Source organism: Bacillus rossius, chromosome 15 (genome assembly GCF_032445375.1).
Source record: "Bacillus rossius redtenbacheri isolate Brsri chromosome 15, Brsri_v3, whole genome shotgun sequence".
Lineage (NCBI taxonomy): Eukaryota > Metazoa > Arthropoda > Insecta > Phasmatodea > Bacillidae > Bacillus > Bacillus rossius.
The window spans coordinates 38,544,933-38,568,521 of NC_086342.1; the positions used below are offsets into that span (position 1 = coordinate 38,544,933).

At 40.8% G+C, this 23,589-nt stretch overlaps 1 protein-coding gene across 1 annotated transcript in view; it reads left to right on the forward strand.

Annotated features, from left to right (window-relative positions):
- LOC134539261 (neuroligin-2-like) overlaps nt 1-23,589 on the forward strand; it is a 106,219-nt gene that overhangs the window by 58,669 nt on the left and 23,961 nt on the right. The window contains exon 6 of the mRNA XM_063381085.1: nt 12,791-12,942. Coding sequence (XP_063237155.1) covers nt 12,791-12,942 — 152 coding nt within the window. The remainder of the gene's footprint in view (nt 1-12,790; nt 12,943-23,589) is intronic.

A 23,589-nucleotide genomic window follows, 5' to 3' on the forward strand; every position in this document is an offset into this window, starting at 1 on the left:
GTCCCAGTTACAATAGTACCTGTACAATACTACAACAGCTAGCTTAGAAAACCACATCTACTACTTCCCGTGTCCCAGTTACAATACTACCTGTACTACAACAGCTAGGATAGACAACCACATACACTACTTCCCGTGTCCCAGTTACAATAGTACCTGTACAATACTACAACAGCTAGCTTAGACAACCACATACACTACTTCCCGTGTCCCAGTTACAATAGTACCTGTACAATACTACAACAGCTAGCTTAGACAACCACATACACTACTTCCCGTGTCCCAGTTACAATAGTACCTGTACAATACTACAACAGCTAGCTTAGACAACCACAAACACTTCTTCCCGTGTCCCAGTTACAATAGTACCTGTACAATACTACAACAGCTAGCTTAGACAACCACATCTACTACTTCCCGTGTCCCAGTTACAATACTACCTGTACTACAACAGCTAGGATAGACAACCACATACACTACTTCCCGTGTCCCAGTTACAATAGTACCTGTACAATACTACAACAGCTAGCTTAGACAACCACATACACTACTTCCCGTGTCCCAGTTACAATAGTACCTGTACAATACTACAACAGCTAGCTTAGACAACTACATACACTACTTCCCGTGTCCCAGTTACAATACTACCTGTACTACAACAGCTAGGATAGACAACCACATACACTACTTCCCGTGTCCCAGTTACAATAGTACCTCTACAATACTACAACAGCTAGCTTAGACAACCACATCTACTACTTTCCGTGTCCCAGTTACAATAGTACCTGTACAATACTACAACAGCTAGCTTAGACAACCACATACACTACTTCCCGTGTCCCAGTTACAATAGTACCTGTACAATACTACAACAGCTAGCTTAGACAACCACATACACTACTTCCCGTGTCCCAGTTACAATACTACCTGTACTACAAAAGCTAGGATAGACAACCACATACACTACTTCCCGTGTCCCAGTTACAATAGTACCTGTACAATACTACAACAGCTAGGATAGACAACCACATACACTACTTCCCGTGTCCCAGTTACAATAGTACCTGTACAATACTACAACAGCTAGCTTAGACAACCACATACACTACTTCCCGTGTCCCAGTTACAATAGTACCTGTACAATACTACAACAGCTAGCTTAGACAACCACATACACTACTTCCCGTGTCCCAGTTACAATACTACCTGTACTACAACAGCTAGGATAGACAACCACAAACACTACTTCCCGTGTCCCAGTTACAATAGTACCCGTACAATACTACAACAGCTAGCTTAGACAACCACATACACTACTTCCCGTGTCCCAGTTACAATAGTACCTGTACAATACTACAACAGCTAGCTTAGACAACCACATACACTACTTCCCGTGTCCCAGTTACAATAGTACCTATACAATACTAAAACAGCTAGCTTAGACAACCACTTACACTACTTCCCGTGTCCCAGTTACAATAGTACCTGTACAATACTACAACAGCTAGCTTAGACAACCACATACACTACTTCCCGTGTCCCAGTTACAATACTACCTGTACTACAACAGCTAGGATAGACAACCACATACACTACTTCCCGTGTCCCATTTACAATAGTACCTGTACAATACTACAACAGCTAGCTTAGACAACCACATACACTACTTCCTGTGTCCCAGTTACAATAGTACCTGTACAATACTACAACAGCTAGCTTAGACAACCACATCTACTACTTCCCGTGTCCCAGTTACAATAGTACCTGTACAATACTACAACAGCTAGCTTAGACAACCACATACACTACTTCCCGTGTCCCAGTTGCAATAGTACCTGTACAATACTACAACAGCTAGCTTAGACAACCACATACACTACTTCCCGTGTCCCAGTTACAATACTATTTGTACTACAATAGCTAGGATAGACAATCACATACACTACTTCCCGTGTCCCAGTTACAATAGTACCTGTACAATACTACAACAGCTAGGATAGACAACCACATACACTACTTCCCGTGTCCCAGTTACAATAGTACCTGTACAATACTACAACAGCTAGCTTAGACAACCACATACACTACTTCCCGTGTCCCAGTTACAATAGTACCTGTACAATACTACAACAGCTAGCTTAGACAACCACATACACTACTTCCCGTGACCCAGTTACAATAGTACCTGTACAATACTACAACAGCTAGCTTAGACAACCACATACACTACTTCCCGTGTCCCAGTTACAATAGTACCTGTACAATACTACAACAGCTAGCTTAGACAACCACATCTACTACTTCCCGTGTCCCAGTTACATTAGTACCTGTACTACAACAGCTAGCTTAGACAACCACATACACTACTTCCAGTGTCCCAGTTACAATACTACCTGTACAATACTACAACAGCTAGCTTAGACAACCACATACACTACTTCCCGTGTCCCAGTTACAATAGTACCTGTACAATACTACAACAGCTAGCTTAGACAACCACATCTACTACTTCCCGTGTCCCAGTTACAATACTACCTGTACTACAACAGCTAGGATAGACAACCACATACACTACTTCCCGTGTCCCAGTTAAAATAGTACCTGTACAATACTACAACAGCTAGCTTAGACAACCACATACACTACTTCCCGTGTCCCAGTTACAATACTACCTGTACTACAATAGCTAGGATAGACAACCACATACACTACTTCCCGTGTCCCAGTTACAATAGTACCTGTACAATACTACAACAGCTAGGATAGACAACCACATACACTACTTCCCGTGTCCCAGTTACAATAGTACCTGTACAATACTACAACAGCTAGCTTAGACAACCACATACACTACTTCCCGTGTCCCAGTTACAATAGTACCTGTACAATACTACAACAGCTAGCTTAGACAACCACATACACTACTTCCCGTGACCCAGTTACAATAGTACCTGTACAATACTACAACAGCTAGCTTAGACAACCACATACACTACTTCCCGTGTCCCAGTTACAATAGTACCTGTACAATACTACAACAGCTATCTTAGACAACCACATCTACAACTTCCCGTGTCCCAGTTACATTAGTACCTGTACTACAACAGCTAGCTTAGACAACCACATACACTACTTCCAGTGTCCCAGTTACAATACTACCTGTACAATACTACAACAGCTAGCTTAGACAACCACATACACTACTTCCCGTGTCCCAGTTACAAAGGTACCTGTACAATACTACAACAGCTAGCTTAGACAACCACATCTACTACTTCCCGTGTCCCAGTTACAATACTACCTGTACTACAACAGCTAGGATAGACAACCACATACACTACTTCCCGTGTCCCAGTTACAATAGTACCTGTACAATACTACAACAGCTAGCTTAGACAACCACATACACTACTTCCCGTGTCCCAGTTACAATAGTACCTGTACAATACTACAACAGCTAGCTTAGACAACCACATACACTACTTCCCGTGTCCCAGTTACAATAGTACCTGTACAATACTACAACAGCTAGCTTAGAATACCACATACACTACTTCCCGTGTCCCAGTTACAATAGTACCTGTACAATACTACAACAGCTAGCTTAGACAACCACATCTACTACTTCCCGTGTCCCAGTTACAATACTACCTGTACTACAACAGCTAGGATAGACAACCACATACACTACTTCCCGTGTCCCAGTTACAATAGTACCTGTACAATACTACAACAGCTAGCTTAGACAACCACATACACTACTTCCCGTGTCCCAGTTACAATGGTACCTGTACAATACTACAACAGCTAGCTTAGACAACCACATACACAACTTCCCGTGTCCCAGTTACAATAGTACCTGTACAATACTACAACACCTAGCTTAGACAACCACATACACTACTTCCCGTGTCCCAGTTACAATAGTACCTGTACAATACTACAACAGCTAGCTTAGACAATCACATACACTACTTCCCGTGTCCCAGTTACAATACTACCTGTACAATACTACAACAGCTAGCTTAGACAACCACATACACTACTTCCCGTGTCCCAGTTACAATACTACCTGTACTACAACAGCTAGGATAGACAACCACATACACTACTTCCCGTGTCCCAGTTACCATAGTACCTGTACAATACTACAACAGCTAGCTTAGACAACCACATACACTACTTCCCGTGTCCCAGTTACAATAGTACCTGTACAATACTACAACAGCTAGCTTAGACAACCACATACACTACTTCCCGTGTCCCAGTTACAATAGTACCTATACAATACTAAAACAGCTAGCTTAGACAACCACTTACACTACTTCCCGTGTCCCAGTTACAATAGTACCTGTACAATACTACAACAGCTAGCTTAGACAACCACATACACTACTTCCCGTGTCCCAGTTACAATACTACCTGTACTACAACAGCTAGGATAGACAACCACATACACTACTTCCCGTGTCCCAGTTACAATAGTACCTGTACAATACTACAACAGCTAGCTTAGACAACCACATACACTACTTCCCGTGTCCCAGTTACAATAGTACCTGTACAATACTACAACAGCTAGCTTAGACAACCACATACACTACTTCCCGTGTCCCAGTTACAATACTACCTGTACAATACTACAACAGCTAGCTTAGACAACCACATACACTACTTCCCGTGTCCCAGTTACAATACTACCTGTACTACAACAGCTAGGATAGACAACCACATACACTACTTCCCGTGTCCCAGTTACAATAGTACCTGTACAATACTCCAACAGCTAGCTTAGACAACCACATCTACTACTTCCCGTGTCCCAGTTACAATAGTACCTGTACAATACTACAACAGCTAGCTTAGACAACATCATACACTACTTCCCGTGTCCCAGTTACAATAGTACCTGTACAATACTACAACAGCTAGCTTAGACAACCACATACACTACTTCCCGTGTCGCAGTTACAATACTACCTGTACTACAACAGCTAGGATAGACAACCACATACACTACTTCCCGTGTCCCAGTTACAATAGTACCTGTACAATACTACAACAGCTAGGATAGACAACCACATACACTACTTCCCGTGTCCCTGTTACAATAGTACCTGTACAATACTACAACAGCTAGCTTAGACAACCACATACACTACTTCCCGTGTCCCAGTTACAATAGTACCTGTACAATACTACAACAGCTAGCTTAGACAACCACATACACTACTTCCCGTGTCCCAGTTACAATAGTACCTGTACAATACTACAACAGCTAGCTTAGACAACCACATACACTACTTCCCGTGTCCCAGTTACAATAGTACCTGTACAATACTACAACAGCTAGCTTAGACAACCACATCTACTACTTCCCGTGTCCCAGTTACAATACTACCTTTACTACAACAGCTAGGATAGACAACCACATACACTACTTCCCGTGTCCCAGTTAAAATAGTACCTGTACAATTCTACAACAGCTAGCTTAGACAACCACATACACTACTTCCCGTGTCCCAGTTACAATAGTACCTGTACAATACTACAACAGCTAGCTTAGACAACCACATACACAACTTCCCGTGTCCCAGTTACAATAGTACCTGTACAATACTACAACAGCTAGCTTAGACAACCACATACACTACTTCCCGTGTCCCAGTTACAATAGTACCTGTACAATACTACAACAGCTAGCTTAGACAACCACATACACTACTTCCCGTGTCCCAGTTACAATAGTACCTGTACAATACTACAACAGCTAGCTTAGACAACCACATACACTACTTCCCGTGTCCCAGTTACAATAGTACCTGTACAATACTACAACAGCTAGCTTAGACAACCACATACACTACTTCCCGTGTCCCAGTTACAATAGTACCTGTACAATACTACAACAGCTAGCTTAGACAACCACATACACTACTTCCCGTGTCCCAGTTACAATAGTACCTGTACAATACTACAACAGCTAGCTTAGACAACCACATACACTACTTCCCGTGTCCCAGTTACAATAGTACCTGTACAATACTACAACAGCTAGCTTAGACAACCACATCTACTACTTCCCGTGTCCCAGTTACAATACTACCTGTACTACAACAGCTAGGATAGACAACCACATACACTACTTCCCGTGTCCCAGTTACAATAGTACCTGTACAATACTACAACAGCTAGCTTAGACAACCACATACACTACTTCCCGTGTCCCAGTTACAATAGTACCTGTACAATACTACAACAGCTAGCTTAGACAACCACATACACAACTTCCCGTGTCCCAGTTACAATAGTACCTGTACAATACTACAACACCTAGCTTAGACAACCACATACACTACTTCCCGTGTCCCAGTTACAATAGTACCTGTACAATACTACAACAGCTAGCTTAGACAACCACATACACTACTTCCCGTGTCCCAGTTACAATACTACCTGTACAATACTACAACAGCTAGCTTAGACAACCACATACACTACTTCCCGTGTCCCAGTTACAATACTACCTGTACTACAACAGCTAGGATAGACAACCACATACACTACTTCCCGTGTCCCAGTTACCATAGTACCTGTACAATACTACAACAGCTAGCTTAGACAACCACATACACTACTTCCCGTGTCCCAGTTACAATAGTACCTGTACAATACTACAACAGCTAGCTTAGACAACCACATACACTACTTTCCGTGTCCCAGTTACAATAGTACCTATACAATACTAAAACAGCTAGCTTAGACAACCACTTACACTACTTCCCGTGTCCCAGTTACAATAGTACCTGTACAATACTACAACAGCTAGCTTAGACAACCACATACACTACTTCCCGTGTCCCAGTTACAATACTACCTGTACTACAACAGCTAGGATAGACAACCACATACACTACTTCCCGTGTCCCAGTTACAATAGTACCTGTACAATACTACAACAGCTAGCTTAGACAACCACATACACTACTTCCCGTGTCCCAGTTACAATAGTACCTGTACAATACTACAACAGCTAGCTTAGACAACCACATACACTACTTCCCGTGTCCCAGTTACAATACTACCTGTACAATACTACAACAGCTAGCTTAGACAACCACATACACTACTTCCCGTGTCCCAGTTACAATACTACCTGTACTACAACAGCTAGGATAGACAACCACATACACTACTTCCCGTGTCCCAGTTACAATAGTACCTGTACAATACTCCAACAGCTAGCTTAGACAACCACATCTACTACTTCCCGTGTCCCAGTTACAATAGTACCTGTACAATACTACAACAGCTAGCTTAGACAACATCATACACTACTTCCCGTGTCCCAGTTACAATAGTACCTGTACAATACTACAACAGCTAGCTTAGACAACCACATACACTACTTCCCGTGTCGCAGTTACAATACTACCTGTACTACAACAGCTAGGATAGACAACCACATACACTACTTCCCGTGTCCCAGTTACAATAGTACCTGTACAATACTACAACAGCTAGGATAGACAACCACATACACTACTTCCCGTGTCCCAGTTACAATAGTACCGGTACAATACTACAACAGCTAGCTTAGACAACCACATACACTACTTCCCGTGTCCCAGTTACAATAGTACCTGTACAATACTACAACAGCTAGCTTAGACAACCACATACACTACTTCCCGTGTCCCAGTTACAATAGTACCTGTACAATACTACAACAGCTAGCTTAGACAACCACATACACTACTTCCCGTGTCCCAGTTACAATAGTACCTGTACAATACTACAACAGCTAGCTTAGACAACCACATCTACTACTTCCCGTGTCCCAGTTACAATACTACCTTTACTACAACAGCTAGGATAGACAACCACATACACTACTTCCCGTGTCCCAGTTAAAATAGTACCTGTACAATTCTACAACAGCTAGCTTAGACAACCACATACACTACTTCCCGTGTCCCAGTTACAATAGTACCTGTACAATACTACAACAGCTAGCTTAGACAACCACATACACAACTTCCCGTGTCCCAGTTACAATAGTACCTGTACAATACTACAACAGCTAGCTTAGACAACCACATACACTACTTCCCGTGTCCCAGTTACAATAGTACCTGTACAATACTACAACAGCTAGCTTAGACAACCACATACACTACTTCCCGTGTCCCAGTTACAATAGTACCTGTACAATACTACAACAGCTAGCTTAGACAACCACATACACTACTTCCCGTGTCCCAGTTACAATACTACCTGTACTTAACAGCTAGGATAGACAACCACATACACTACTTCCCGTGTCCCAGTTACAATAGTACCTGTACAATACTACAACAGCTAGCTTAGACAACCACATACACTACTTCCCGTGTCCCAGTTACAATAGTACCTGTACAATACTACAACAGCTAGCTTAGACAACCACATACACTACTTCCCGTGTCCCAGTTACAATAGTACCTATACAATACTAAAACAGCTAGCTTAGACAACCACTTACACTACTTCCCGTGTCCCAGTTACAATAGTACCTGTACAATACTACAACAGCTAGCTTAGACAACCACATACACTACTTCCCGTGTCCCAGTTACAATACTACCTGTACTACAACAGCTAGGATAGACAACCACATACACTACTTCCCGTGTCCCAGTTACAATAGTACCTGTACAATACTACAACAGCTAGCTTAGACAACCACATACACTACTTCCCGTGTCCCAGTTACAATAGTACCTGTACAATACTACAACAGCTAGCTTGGACAACCACATACACTACTTCCAGTGTCCCAGTTACAATAGTACCTGTACAATACTACAACAGCTGGCTTAGACAACCACATACACTACTTCCCGTATCCCAGTTACAATAGTACCTGTACTACAACAGCTAGGATAGACAACCACATACACTACTTCCCGTGTCCCAGTTACAATAGTACCTGTACAATACTACAACAGCTAGCTTAGACAACCACATACACTACTTCCCGTGTCCCAGTTACAATACTACCTGTACAATACTACAACAGCTAGCTTGGACAACCACATACACTACTTCCCGTGTCCCAGTTACAATAGTACCTGTACAATACTACAACAGCTAGCTTAGACAACCACATACACTACTTCCCGTGTCCCAGTTACAATACTACCTGTACTACAACAGCTAGGATAGACAACCACATACACTACTTCCCGTGTCCCAGTTACAATAGTACCTGTACAATACTACAACAGCTAGCTTAGACAACCACATTCACTACTTCCCGTGTCCCAGTTACAATAGTACCTTTACAATACTACAACAGCTAGCTTAGACAACCACATACACTACTTCCCATGTCCCAGTTACAATAGTACCTGTACAATACTACAACAGCTAGCTTAGACAACCACATACACTACTTCCCGTGTCCCAGTTACAATAGTACCTGTACAATACTACAACAGCTAGCTTAGACAACCACATACACTACTTCCCGTGTCCCAGTTACAATAGTACCTGTACAATACTACAACAGCTAGCTTAGACAACCACATACACTACTTCCCGTGTCCCAGTTACAATACTACCTGTACTACAACAGCTAGGATAGACAACCACATACACTACTTCCCGTGTCCCAGTTACAATAGTACCTGTACAATACTACAACAGCTAGCTTAGACAACCACATACACTACTTCCCGTGTCCCAGTTACAATACTACCTGTACAATACTACAACAGCTAGCTTGGACAACCACATACACTACTTCCCGTGTTCCAGTTACAATATTACCTGTACAATACTACAACAGCTAGCTTAGACAACCACATACACTACTTCCCGTGTCCCAGTTACAATAGTACCTGTACAATACTACAACAGCTAGCTTAGACAACCACATACACTACTTCCCGTGTCCCAGTTACAATACTACCTATACAATACTACAACAGCTAGCTTAGACAACAACATACACTACTTCCCGTGTCCCAGTTACAATACTACCTATACAATACTACAACAGCTAGCTTAGACAACCACATACACTACTTCCCGTGTCCCAGTTACAATAGTACCTGTACAATACTACAACAGCTAGCTTAGACAACCACATACACTACTTCCCGTGTCCCAGTTACAATAGTACCTGTACAATACTACAACAGCTAGCTTAGACAACCACATACACTACTTCCCGTGTCCCAGTTACAATAGTACCTGTACAATACTACAACAGCTAGCTTAGACAACCACATACACTACTTCCCGTGTCCCAGTTACAATACTACCTGTACTACAACAGCTAGGATAGACAACCACATACACTACGTCCCGTGTCCCAGTTCCAAGAGTACCTATACTACAACTGTTCAATCAGACTAATTGTAACGAGGGGCATGTTTTTATCCCCAAAAAAATCTGAGTGACCATTAGACTCCAACATGGTGTACCAACTAATAACGTTCGCATGCTTTCACGGCCATTGTTCGAAGTAGGTTGGCTTCTTTGGTTGTAGCCGCGTCCTTGGGCGTAAAATCACCGACATCTGATGATCCGATTCTTCCCACAACTTGGTTAACAAGTCCGGAGTAATGGAAGCAACAGCCTCTGCAATTCTGTGTCTCAACTCTGGCAAATCATTAGGTAGTTGCGGAACGTAGACACCCTCTTTTATAAAGCCCCAAAGGAAAAATATCTCATGGCTTTATAACAGGTGAACGTGGAGGCAAGCGGAAAAAAAAATTAGCTCTGTCATCGCGACATTCGGTGGATGTTTTTGGCACATGGGGGATCACAATTAAATTTTAAACGAAAAGCGCGTTTAAGTTAAATTACAGATTCACTCTTGGCGAAATGCAGAACACGAAACACCTTACTCTCATGAGTCGCCATTTTGCGTAGGTGGCGCTGCAAGCGAGAAACCAACGAAGCAGTACTCGCGCATGCACTTATCTAAAACTGTTTTGAGTTACTCTTTAATTGTGACCTTGTACCAACACTCTACAGCGATTACAGTTGATACTATTAATATTTAAATCTAGGACATTATTTTATATAGCCTACATACTGCAATACATTAAGTGAATATGTGCTCAAAATATTTTCTCAGAATAACAAATGCAAGGAAGGTATATAGTTAAAATATTACAAATAGCCCTCAATAAAACTTAAAAGAAAATAAGAAAAAAAATTCACAAGGCGTGTAAGGCATTTGCCCCACGACCTATTTAAAGAGATTTTCGAGCTGTAATAAAGTTTTCATTGTCTCTGGCAAGAGGCATCATAGAAGTACTGTAATTGGAAACAATAATATCCAGGCATGCACAGTAGTATACTACTGGTTGTCGAGCGTGGAGCCAGTAAATGACCGATCTCCCTGACGTCACAGCGGCCATATTTCCTCAAAATTCCTCAAAAATGACTCGAAATTCCTCAAAATTCCTATAAATTTCCGTATTCCATGGGAAAAATTCCCGTTTTGAGAAAAAATTTCCCTTTTGACGTGATAACGTCTTATAAATCGACGAACGCCGGCTGAACGCACGAAAAATTGTCACGTTCCGCTTGAGCAGAGCGTGCAAGAACCAGCCAACCATCGTGCGAGAAAATCTTCTATAATATCAAACAGGTTAGGGCGGGCTTTTTAAAAGCAGCAATTTAATCTTATGACGTTATCACGTAAAATCATCGTTCGTAAACAGACTTTACAGACAACCCCCCTTTTTTTTCCAAAAAATTCAAAAATCTGGATTTATTAAAAGGTAAAATACAAAAACTTCCCCATTGAGGCTTAAAGTTATCCATTTAAAAGCCTCGAATAAGCCTCTGGTGAATTCTTGAATCATTTTTTAGGAATTTTCATGCTTTTAACGTTTTTCAGGAATGAATTGGGAAATTTTCCCTCAAAATGGGAATTTTTCCCTCATAATAAGGTCATTTCTAGGAATTTTGAGGAATTGTGAGTAAATTTGACACCAAGATGGCCGCCGTGATGTCTCAATCTAAGATGGCGGTCGGCACCTCCTGGCGAATCCCGTGTCCGGAGCCCCTTTTATATACTACTGTCGTCTTCAGCTTATCAGTATAGATATTATTTTTATTTATTTATTCTTTATTTTTGTTTATTATATTATTTATTACTTTTTTAAGAAGTATGTTCAAAAAGAGGTTTAAAACCTTCAAGACGAGGTTAAAAAAATGGGGTGTGGCTGTGTCATTGACACGGCCGTGTGTTGTTCGTGAATACGTGTACGTTACAGGTAATATTTTCTATACAAAATATAAAATACGCTATTTTGTGTATGTTATAACCATTATTTTTATTTTAACACCATATATATTCACTGTAACTATTATACACTAATATTTTATTAGTACATGCAATCGATATATTTTGACGAGAGCTGACGATTGAAACTCAAACGAACGTCGTAGCTTCCCCGAGTCAAAAGTTATACTAAATGGAAATCCTGAAACGCAGCAAAATTACCTCAAAATGGCGGCACTTCCCTCTCCACAGCGCGCGATGCGTCACAGTCCTCACTTGACATAACGAATTCTTTAGATCCTTTAGCTGTCCAGTGGTGTAATCAAATTTTGGATGGAGATGATAGATATGTGGTTGCAACACCGAACTGTATCCCCCGTGATTTTGTTACCATTCCTTTTTTTTAATTGCCTCCCCACTATGGAAGCTATTTTAAAGACGTGTTCCCGTCAAGCGTGACAGCTCCCAACTCCGCGCGTGTGTGTGTGTGTGTGTTGTCAGCGCATGGGCACGGCGCACGGCGAAGAACTGCCCTACGTGTTCGGAGCGCCCCTGGCGGCGGGACTCGGCAACTCCCCAAGGAACTACACGAGGCTGGAGGCGGGGCTGTCCGAGGCCGTCATGCTCTACTTCAGCAACTTCGCGCGCACCGGGTGAGTCAGGAGCACCAGTAGGTACTCCACGGCGCAGGAGCAGGTACTCCGCGGTCAACTCCCGCAGTCGGCCCCAGCGCCCGGCCACTTCCCCCTTCCACCTCGGGTTTAAGGGGGTGCCTCCCATTTCAGGTCGTGATTTTACATTTATATTAATCACTGATCAATAGGGACCGGGAAAATTCGCAGGTTCAATGACCTCTAGGATGAACTCCATAGTTATACGTACTCTCGGTCAAATGTCACCCACTCATTGGCTGCTGTATTGTGAGACGTCCCAACGTAGCAGCCTGTGATTCGATAAAGCTTTAGTTGGGTGTTTCTCATTGGCCCAGAGGCATCCAGGTAAGTTGTGAGCCAATAGCAGAGGCAGCACTGAGGTATAATTATTTGTATTTTAGCCTATCGCGAAATGAACCCGCGAATTTTTCCGATCTCTACTGATCAATAGGGGCAGGCATTTTTCGCGAATAGATCTGAACGCATACTAGACTGCAACAAGTTATACGCACACCAGCGGTTTCTTCCTTGTGATTGGCGGCCGTCTGCGAGAGAATTAGTTGCCTTATTTGGCTGAGCCACTCAGGACGCATTTGTTTCCGCAATGAATTACTGTGATTGGTGTTTCAACAACAACCATGTACCCGAAAGAAACTCACCCAATCACGAAACACAGATGATGCTACAGTGTTTTAACTTTCAGCTAGTCTCGGAATCTTTTCGCGAAGTATGCATGGCCCTACTGATCAACTTTTAGACTTTTCCAACTGTTTAACTTTCACGAAATGAAAAATATATACAGCGCATACTTTTTTTGCATAATTAGCTGCCAAAGTTACTTTTTTTATGTTTTCGGGTTGTACAAATAAGGTAGAATTTAATTTATTACAGAACTGAAACTTTTTAAGTTTAACTGCAATGCAACTGGCTACTTCGTGATATGGCTTGCATTTCTATCACAAAAACTCATTTCATGTTTCTTGGCTGTCAAAATCGTAACAAATTTGAGAATTTTTAAATGCCAGGTAAAATTAATTAATATTTTCTGAAAGAAATTCAAACCATTTCTTGAAGTAGCCAGTTGAATTGCAGTTAAACCGAAAAAGTTTCAGTTCTGCAATAAATTAAATTCTCCATATTTGTTCAACCCAAAAACGTTAAAAATGTAACTTTGACAGCTAATTATGCAAAAAGTATGCGCTGCATATATTTTTCATTGCGTGAAAGTTAAAAAATTGTAAAAGTCTACAAGTTTATCTGTAATTACTGTAAATATAAAATCTTGACCTGAAATGGGAGGACCCCCTTAAGGGGCCCGCCTCGTCAAGGGTGTATGTGTGTCAGTGAGGCGGGATGATAAGTGCGACGCTCGCTGGTGCTTCTAGCGCGGTGTCTCCTCTGGACTGGCGCGCAGTCTTCTCCCAGTGCATATGAGCGGTGACCGTAACATTATATGGCCGAGAAATGAAGACAAAGGTGTAATGCAAGTCCCTCAAGAGCTTTCTAAAATCTGTACCGGTTGTTTTGCGCTTAAAAATTACTCTGAATGCATGCGTTTTAGCCATTTTAACTCTTATAAAAATACAGTTTAAAAACTTAATCCGAAATAAAAAGTAATTTTCAAACCCCAGCGAACTCTTCGTAAGCAGTCCCCACTCGGATATCTCGGGTAGTTTTGTAATCTCGTTGTTTTTCCTGAAGCTCTGCGCACCGTGTGTGTGCCCGGGTAGGCGGGGGCCTTAACGTCATTCGGCGGCGCGCTTACACTAGGTCTTTCAACAGATCATTTTTTATTACGTTTAAACAAAGATACATATAAACCTAAACTTACTAAAAACTTAATAAAATGCGTAAACATAAAGACAATTAAAAACATGTTGCCAACCTACTTAGCACAAATTTCCTACCTAGGTTTGCTGGAGTGATAAACGGGCAATGAAAATTATCAAATAAGAAGTTAAAAATCTGTTTGCCATTTAAATAAAATTATGCCTAAACAAAAATGTTTTAAAATCCAATAAGTAGAGACCTGCAAAATTCGCGGTGTCGATGGCCTTCAGGATGGACTGCACATTCTCCTGTACAATGGGCAAATAACGAAAGTTCATTGGTTGTTGACTTGTAAGTCGTCTCAGATGGTTTGTCTGTGATTCGATCCTTCTTTGCTTGAGGGTTTATAATTGGTTGATATTCGCCAAGATGAACAGTAAGCCAATATCAAAATTATCTAAGAGGGATATGTGTTTGAATTCTAGCCTATCACCGAATGAATCCGCGAATTTTGCAGGTCTCTACCAATAAGGTCCATAGAAAGTTTGAGTAGCTCACACAGCGGGCTACAACACTCGTCTTGTAGACGCAGTGTGGTTGTCTGTCGCAAGACCCCGAGTGCAGCAGAACGTCTATGAAATCAGTCACATCGCAGGTTCATTGGCAGCAAAGTGGACTTGAAGTACGTGTAGGGTAACGGTGGGTAAGAGTACGCATTGAAATTTCGTGCTGTTACCAACACTGAATTCCTTTCTCGTTATGACGCTTTAGTGCGTCTATAACTGCAGAAGAAGACACCGTATTTTCATCAATGTGCTCTTCTTTGTTACCGAACTACAAGGTCAATTACAGTTTTTCTATTATTGTATGTAATATTTAGAATGTCTAACGTAAGGTTTTTAAGTAAGTTAAGTTGCACAACTATTGTTAAGACCTATGTCAAAGTAAAGTACATTTCGTTTGCAACAACACACAGTGGTCAAAGCTTCTGTTTGTTTAACGTGCTGGCATCTGTTGACGGTTTTGTGAAACATTGCTCGGGAGGCCAAGAGTACGCAACATCTGATCACTGCGTACTCTTACCCTCCCTGTGCGTACTCTTACCCTCCCTGTGCGTACTCTTATCCTAACTAGTTCTAGCTTCTCTTTGAATAACAGGAAAAACATTAATGTAGCGAGTTATGTTTAAACTTTTGCATGTTATATATTGCAAATAGCTTTGATTTATGCCTCACTAATGCTGTAGGTCAATCTTATATTTTATTTAATAGTAGCATAAATTAATAAGAACACAGTCTTATTCTAGAACTTTTCTTTTCGTATAACATTAGTGAACTGCAAATTTTTGTTCTTTTTGACGTAACAACGTCTAATAAATCGATGAACCCCGGCTGCACGCACTAAAAAGTGTCCCGTAACGCACATTGTCCCGTTACGCTCATTGTACGCTTGCGCCGCATCTATCTCTCTCCCACTCGATTGGAACAACCATCGATTTGACTTTTTCGAGGCACATTAAACTTGAAACACTCCGATTCGTTTCCTACTTTTCCTATCATCGTCCTATCCTTAACAGAATAACATAGATTGGAAGAAGTTAAATAGCAAACATGTATAAAAGTTATAGTTAAAATAATCTCTTCGTTAAAGTAATAAACATATTTGAATTAATGAGTGCAAATTAAAGTAAATTTATCAATTAAATTGTAGATTTCATTTCACTCCTTCTTTGTATCCATACAAAATAGTGATAATTCAATAAAAATTATTCAATTTTATTCATAAAAGTATGCAATCATTTCATCAATGTTTTGTTATGACGTCACGTTAAACTATCGTCCGTAAACCGACTTTAGAGACAACCAATTTTTTGTTTCCAGTAACTCATTTGTACGGGATGGTACCATATGGAAATGGAACTTTGAGTCTCGTGACTGAGACAGGTTTTATGAACTCAGACCTATTTCTCGACTGGCTGAATCATTTTGTGCATCATGTGAAACCATCAGCAGAAGATCCAATCTTGCTCATAGCAGATCACTCGACACGTTGTACACTTTCTGCAGTTTTGTTCTGCCGAAATAACCACATCACATTTTTGACTCTTCCTCCTCACTCAAGCCATGTCATTCAGCCTTTAGATAAAGTATTTTTTGCGCCTCTCAAAGCCGCGTATGCAACTGAAGCCGAGAAATGGCTTGTTCAACATCCAGGAGAAGTAATAAGACTTACCGATGCAGCAGGAATTTTTAAAGAAGCCTACACTGCTACTGCAAGAGTTAAGCTTGCAGATAAACCTTTTGAAGTTACGGGAATCTTTCCATTTAATCCCGATGTAATAACTGATAAACTAATTGCACCTTCATTAGTGACCGATCGACCACTGAACGAAGTTTCAACGGAATCTTCTTATGCAAGTGCTGAAGCACCACTAATTGAAGAACAACCAACTGATTCTGCTAATCGACGTGCTGAAGAACCACTAAATGAAGGACTACCAACTGAGTCTGCTAATCGACATGATGAACAGCCACTAAATGAAGGACTACCAACTGAATATGATAACCCATGTGCTAAACAACCCCCCAATGCAGAAGGTCTACCAGCTATACCTGCTCTAACCCAGGTGTTCTGGATGGCAACTCATCAGGCTTACCAAATGAAGATCTTATGCCTTCAGAAAGTTACAATGAAAACAAAATAACTATAACCATTCATTCAATTGTTCCGCTTCCACGAATAAGAGAAAAAGACACTGCAAATCATAAAAGGAAGTCCGAAATAATAACCAATTCACCTTTAAAAAATGCCTTGGAAGAAAAAGATAGACAGAAAAAGGAATTAGAGATGGCAAAGCAGAAAGAGCACTCAAAAAGGTAGAAAAGGCAAGTAAGAAGAATATGAATCCCACAAAGAAGAAATCTAATGTAAGTAGGCCTAAAGAAATGCAATTTGAAAATGATTACCGATGCGCATCTACGAGTTCGGCGCATGCGATCATTTCCAAAGAAGATAATGAAGATTCCGTTAATTGCCCAGGATGTGGAAATCCTTATTCTGAGAACTGTATTCAATGTGGTATCTGCAAGGACTGGTGGCACGAGGACTGCTCCACTTACAAAGACTGTGGGTCATTTGTTTACGATTACTGCTAGTGCGTACTCTTAACCCCCTACTCGCGTACTCTTACCCTCCCAGTAGGCTAAGAGTACGCGATTGACATGTTTTTAATTTTTATTTTTAATTCGTGTATAGTGATTAACAAATAATTAATACTTTCTACAATGATTAGCAAAGAAATAAAAAATATTGTGTAATTTTTTGAAACCTGTATCTTCTCTCCTTCCGCCGATGTAACTGAAAATCCACTAGGTGCGTACTCTTACCCACCATTACCCTACATCTGCGTCACGCTGGTGACTAGGGGCAGGCATTTTTCGTGAGTAAATCTGAACACCCATTAGACTGCAACAAGGTATACCCGCAACAGCGGTTTCTTCCTTGCGATTGGCGGCCGTCTGCGAGAGAAGTCGTACTATTATTTTACCGAGTCACTCATAACTAGAGACCGGAAAAATTCGCGTGTTCAATGACCTGTAGGATGAACTCCATAGTTATACGTACTCTCGGTCAAATGTCACCCACCCATTGGCTTCTGTCTTGTGAGACGCCCCAACGTAGCAGCCTGTGATTCTATAAAGCATTGGTTGGGTGTCATCCAGGTGAGTTGTGAGCCAATAGCAGAGGTAGCACTGAGGTATAACTATTTGTATTTTAGCCTATCGCGAAATGAATTTGCGTATTTTTCCGGTCTCTAGCTATAATCCAAACAATTGTATCTTTTTATTTCTTCTGTGATTGACTCACAATTATTTATCTGAAGTACTTTGAGCCAATGGAAAACCTTCAACCAAAAACTGTATCGAATCGCAAGCGTCTCAGTTGACAGGTATCACGAGTCAACAGCCAATGAGCAGGTGGCATTTGCCTGAGTGCGTGTAGGAGATTGTGGAGTCTATCCTAGAGGTCATCGAAATCGCGAATTATTTCCAGTCTCTACTCAGGACACGTTTGCTTCCGCGATGAATTACTGTGATTGGTAGAGAAAGGTACCTTTTCCAAGGGGATATATTTCAGCCACCCAAACCCACTCTCTTCCCCCCCCCCACCACCCGGTAAATACGTTTGAAGGGTCTAACCCATCGCCAAATGACAACGCAAATTGTGGAACTCTAATGATTGGACAGTAATTTTCTCGAAACGCCCTGGACTTCGCTGACCCAGTAATAAATAGAGACCGGAAAAATTCGCGCTTTCGATGGCCTATAGGATAGACTCCACAATCCCCTACACACTCAGGCAAATGCCACCTGCTAGAGACCGGAAAAATTCGCGGGTTCAATGACCTGTAGGATGAACTCCATAGTTCTACGTACACTCGGGCAAATGTCACCCACTCATTGGCTGCTGTCTCGTGAGACGTTCCAGCGTAGCAGCCTGTGATTCGATAAAGCTTTGGTCGGGTGTTTCTCATTGGCCCAGAGTCATCCAGGTGAGTTGTGAGTTAATAGCAGACGCAGCATTGAGGTATAACTATTTGAATTTCAGTTTATCGCGAAATGTATTCGAAATGTTTCCGGTCTCTACCACCTGCTCATTGGCTACTGACTCGTGACACCTGTCAACTGGGACGCTTGTGATTCAATAGTGTTTTTGGTTGAAGGTTTTTCATTGGCTCAAATTCCTTCAGATAAACAGTAAGCCAATCGCTGAAGCAATATAAAGGTACAGTTGTTTGGAGTCTAGCATATCGTGAAATGAATACGCGAATTTTTCCGGTCCCTAGTAATAAATTATACTGACCCGATCACAGGCAAAGAATTAAAAGCGTCTGATCTTGTGATTGGCCAGTGTGTGCACTCGAGGGGCTTGAATCTGCACTGTCTACATATTTGATGCAAATTTTAAAAAATTTTTAATTATGTTGTCGGAATTACTCATCACGTGAATCATTTGCGGGTGGCCAGGTGTTTTAAAATGAAGAATATTTATCTGATACCCGGAATTAATTATGGTTAATAAGTAAAAGGTTTTGCTCGAATACACAGGTTCTGCCAAAATTTTAAGACCATCAGTAGATTTCGGATTATAATATTTTGGTTACAAAATTCCTGTAGAAAAATCTTATTAATTGTACTTAATATAAATTCCTAATTTTACTAAAGAATATGTAGTTTATTTTTAATATTCACTTTCGTAGAAGTTACGTTTATTTTTATTTTTTTAAGATTTATTTTGGTAATTGAGTAAGTATGGCATTTTTTTGTAAATTTAAACAAACATTTGTATGTTTAAAAAATTACCTCTCACTAGAATAGTCATTTGTTTTTAAATTGTAATTATTAAAGAAATTTATATGAAAAAAATAACAATTCGGAGAAAAAAATTTGTTGTAATAACATTTTTTAACCAGACGTCAAAAGCCATTTAAAAGCAGTAGTAAAGAATGCATTGTGATTAGTACGGAATTAATGCCAAAACTATACAGCGAAATAAAATTGTATTAAATTATTTAATGGTTTCAAACTTTTGGTGAGGCCTGTAGTCTGCAGTCCAATGTAGCTTCTTCTCAGTGTTATGATTGGTATAAATACTTATATACAGGGTAATTAGGGGAAATCATAGACCTGCTGTATTGCAGTATGTTTATTCATTGGCAGAGCTAAATGAGGAACGGAATTTTTGAGCCTGCCATTATAAATAATAAGAAAATGTTTGCAAATTTAGACCAATGGTACTGAATCCTGTCCAACAGTCAAAAGTTGTCCATGTTATATCCTCGTCAATGTGCTGTTCCTGTACCTGAGAAAATTTGCAATGCATCTATTTTGATGTGTGATCTTAACTCTTGTACACGGAATGTGGTGGGAGTAATTTCGTGAATGAAACGGAAATGTGTAACAACGGTGCTGCCATCTGTGGTGGATTGGGCGCATCAAAGTTCACAAAGCCAAAGGGAAACTTTAAAGTATTGAATATTGACTTTAATTTTTTATAAGATGAGCCGTATTTTAATCAAATTCATTGTCGAAAATCAGGCTCGAAGCAGGGATTTAGTTTTATTTCCAGTCATTTTTTCGATTTTCATTTTGAAGTCTAAAATTTCGCTTTGCAAATGGTCGACAGGGAAGTCCGGCAGGGGATTCTGGCTGCGTGTATTTATCACGCTCGGCATTATTTGAAAGAATTTTACGTTTAATTTCGCGTCCGACTTTGTATTTGCAGCATGGAAAAAGCCACGAATTTGCTCGTTACCGAGGTTAGATGTTACTGAAAGACTAGCTTGAGCGCACTGTGCGATCCCGGAATCAGCTTGAACCAATGTCTGTACTCTCACCTGGCCGCCAGCTTGTTTGTGGAGGAGGTGAGTGCTCTGGGCGCTAGGAGTCGAGATAACAGAAGTTTCTGGCCGCATGGAGCTGGCAGTGGCCGTTGCCCGCGCGCGGATCGTGCTGTTTGTCCGGAACGAGTTTCCCCCCTGCTCCCTCTCTTTAACCTCTTCATTCTATCTCTCTCTTCCCGCTGAGAGCCTTTATTGCGAGGAACAGTGGGAGGGGCAGTTGCAAGAGATGACCGTCGGGTTGAAGGTTCTGCTCTGGGGCGCGTGTCCGTGTGTGGAATATACCCACCGCACCCCTCCCCTTACCCTTCCCTCCCACACCAACCCTCCCCTCCACAAACTCCACTACCCCCATCCCCCTCATCAATACCCCGCGTATTGCGATGTCTTGTATTTGTTAAAGCAGACCCCGACTGTCACTCTCTCTCGCTCGCTCAGGTGCCCCATTCGACACCAGATTTCAGCTTCACCTCTCCCCCTCCCTGCACCCCCTCTCCATTCGCCCCCTCTTCCTAGTGCTGTCGCGGCGAGCGCTTATCTAGGGGAAACAAAACTTTGAAAACTGCAGCCAACTCCCGTGTTCGTAGCGAAGAACTTTTAAAAAAAAAATTTTGCCCGTTGCCTTGAATAATCCGGACATGATGGCCGTCTAGATTATCGCTACGAAATCTTAATATCCGGTTACAAATGTTTAAAAATGATTCATGTTTGCACTCGCTCGGGGGACTCGTTCGCCAGATAACCTCGCTTCTTAATTTATTTATTTATTTATTTCGACTTTTGATTGGCGCATTTTAAGGCTTGTACGCCTTCTCTAACACTGAACCATGAAACATAAACGACGTATAACAAGTTAAATCTAAGAATAAAACATAAAATTATTTACTAACAAATTACAAATCACAGCAATTACTGATGACTCATCTACCAATTTAACAGCCAATTTTAGTATTTGCATGAACCATTTATAAAGAATTTATTAAATATAAAATGATTAAAATAAAATTAAATACTAACCTTTTAAAATAACATTAAATGCAATGTAGTTTTAAACAAAAAACATAAAAATGCAATTAAAGTTCTTACTATGAAGCATGTGTAGTAATAAAGTATAGTTACAGACCGAAAATTTCCGTAGTTTCATTTCACGATACGCTTAAATTAAAACATGTTTGACTCGGCGAAGCACTGCTACTGCGATTGGCTCGTAATTAGCCAAAGACAAATCCTCAGCCAAATGCGTGCCTAGCCACAGTTGCCTCAGTTATGGCTGAGATGTTTCGCGAGTCAGGAGCCGATGAACAGGAGACATTTGCCTGAGGACCTTGCAGCCTAGCCTAGATGTCTGTCATTGAAATGTTGGTTGTTTTTTTTCAGATCCCAATCGTAGTAGGCATCTAGAATAATGCTCCATGAAAAATCTTTATGTGGCTTGCAAAATAGAGTTGCGAATATAGAACGTGTGTTCGTGCACAAAATATATGTAACGTCTTAAAAAATTGAGCAAAATACATGCGCTTTACTTACAAATTGGATATTTCCGAAAAAAAAAACAATATTTACTGCTATTTTCACTTAGATGTTTAATTCTTAGACGAAACTTATCTGTGTCTATTTCTTTTTACTTTAAGGTAAATGTGAGGCATGGGGAGTGACTTGTGGGATGATAAGGCTCGGGCCAGTGTGTGTTAATGCGGGAGTTTTGTTTCGAGCCTAACCTCAGTCACGCGTGGTGTCAGCGGCGGAGAGTGGATCTCAAGGGAGTATTCAACTAAAAAATATTGGTTGTCTGTAAAGTCGGTTTACGGACGATAGTTTAACGTGACAACATCATAACAAAACATTGATGAAATGATTGCATACTTTTATGAATATATTTGAATAATTATTATTTTAATAATAAAAGAATAAATACTTAAAATTATACTTGTAATGACATTTTTTAAATGCAAGAATAATTAACCTTTATTGCCGAAATTGTTGTTGTAATAAGCAATAAAAACCACATTAACTTTTCTCTTCACTTTATTAAAAGTCGACGAAACAGTTCACGTGTAGATGACTTCTAATTAATTTAAAAAACTGGCGTTTAGCTATAAAGTTTAAATATAATTATGAATAAGTCTTCATATATATAAACTATAATCAAATATCTAACATTAATTATATGAATCACCATAATTTTTTAGTCAATCATACATAACCTATTATAACTGCACTCGCCGACAGCAAAACGTAACATAGCGTAACGGAACAATCAGCGTAACAGGACACATCGTAACGGAACAAAGAGCGTGTTGGCGTGCAGGCCAGCACAATCCCTAGTCACCGAGACCGATAGATGAGCTATCACCTCCCTACAGAATGCAGTCCAGACCAATCACTAGCCACCGAGACCGATAGATGAGCTATCACTTCCCTACAGACTGCAGGCCAGCCCAATCCCTAGTCACCGAGACCGATAGATGAGCTATCAC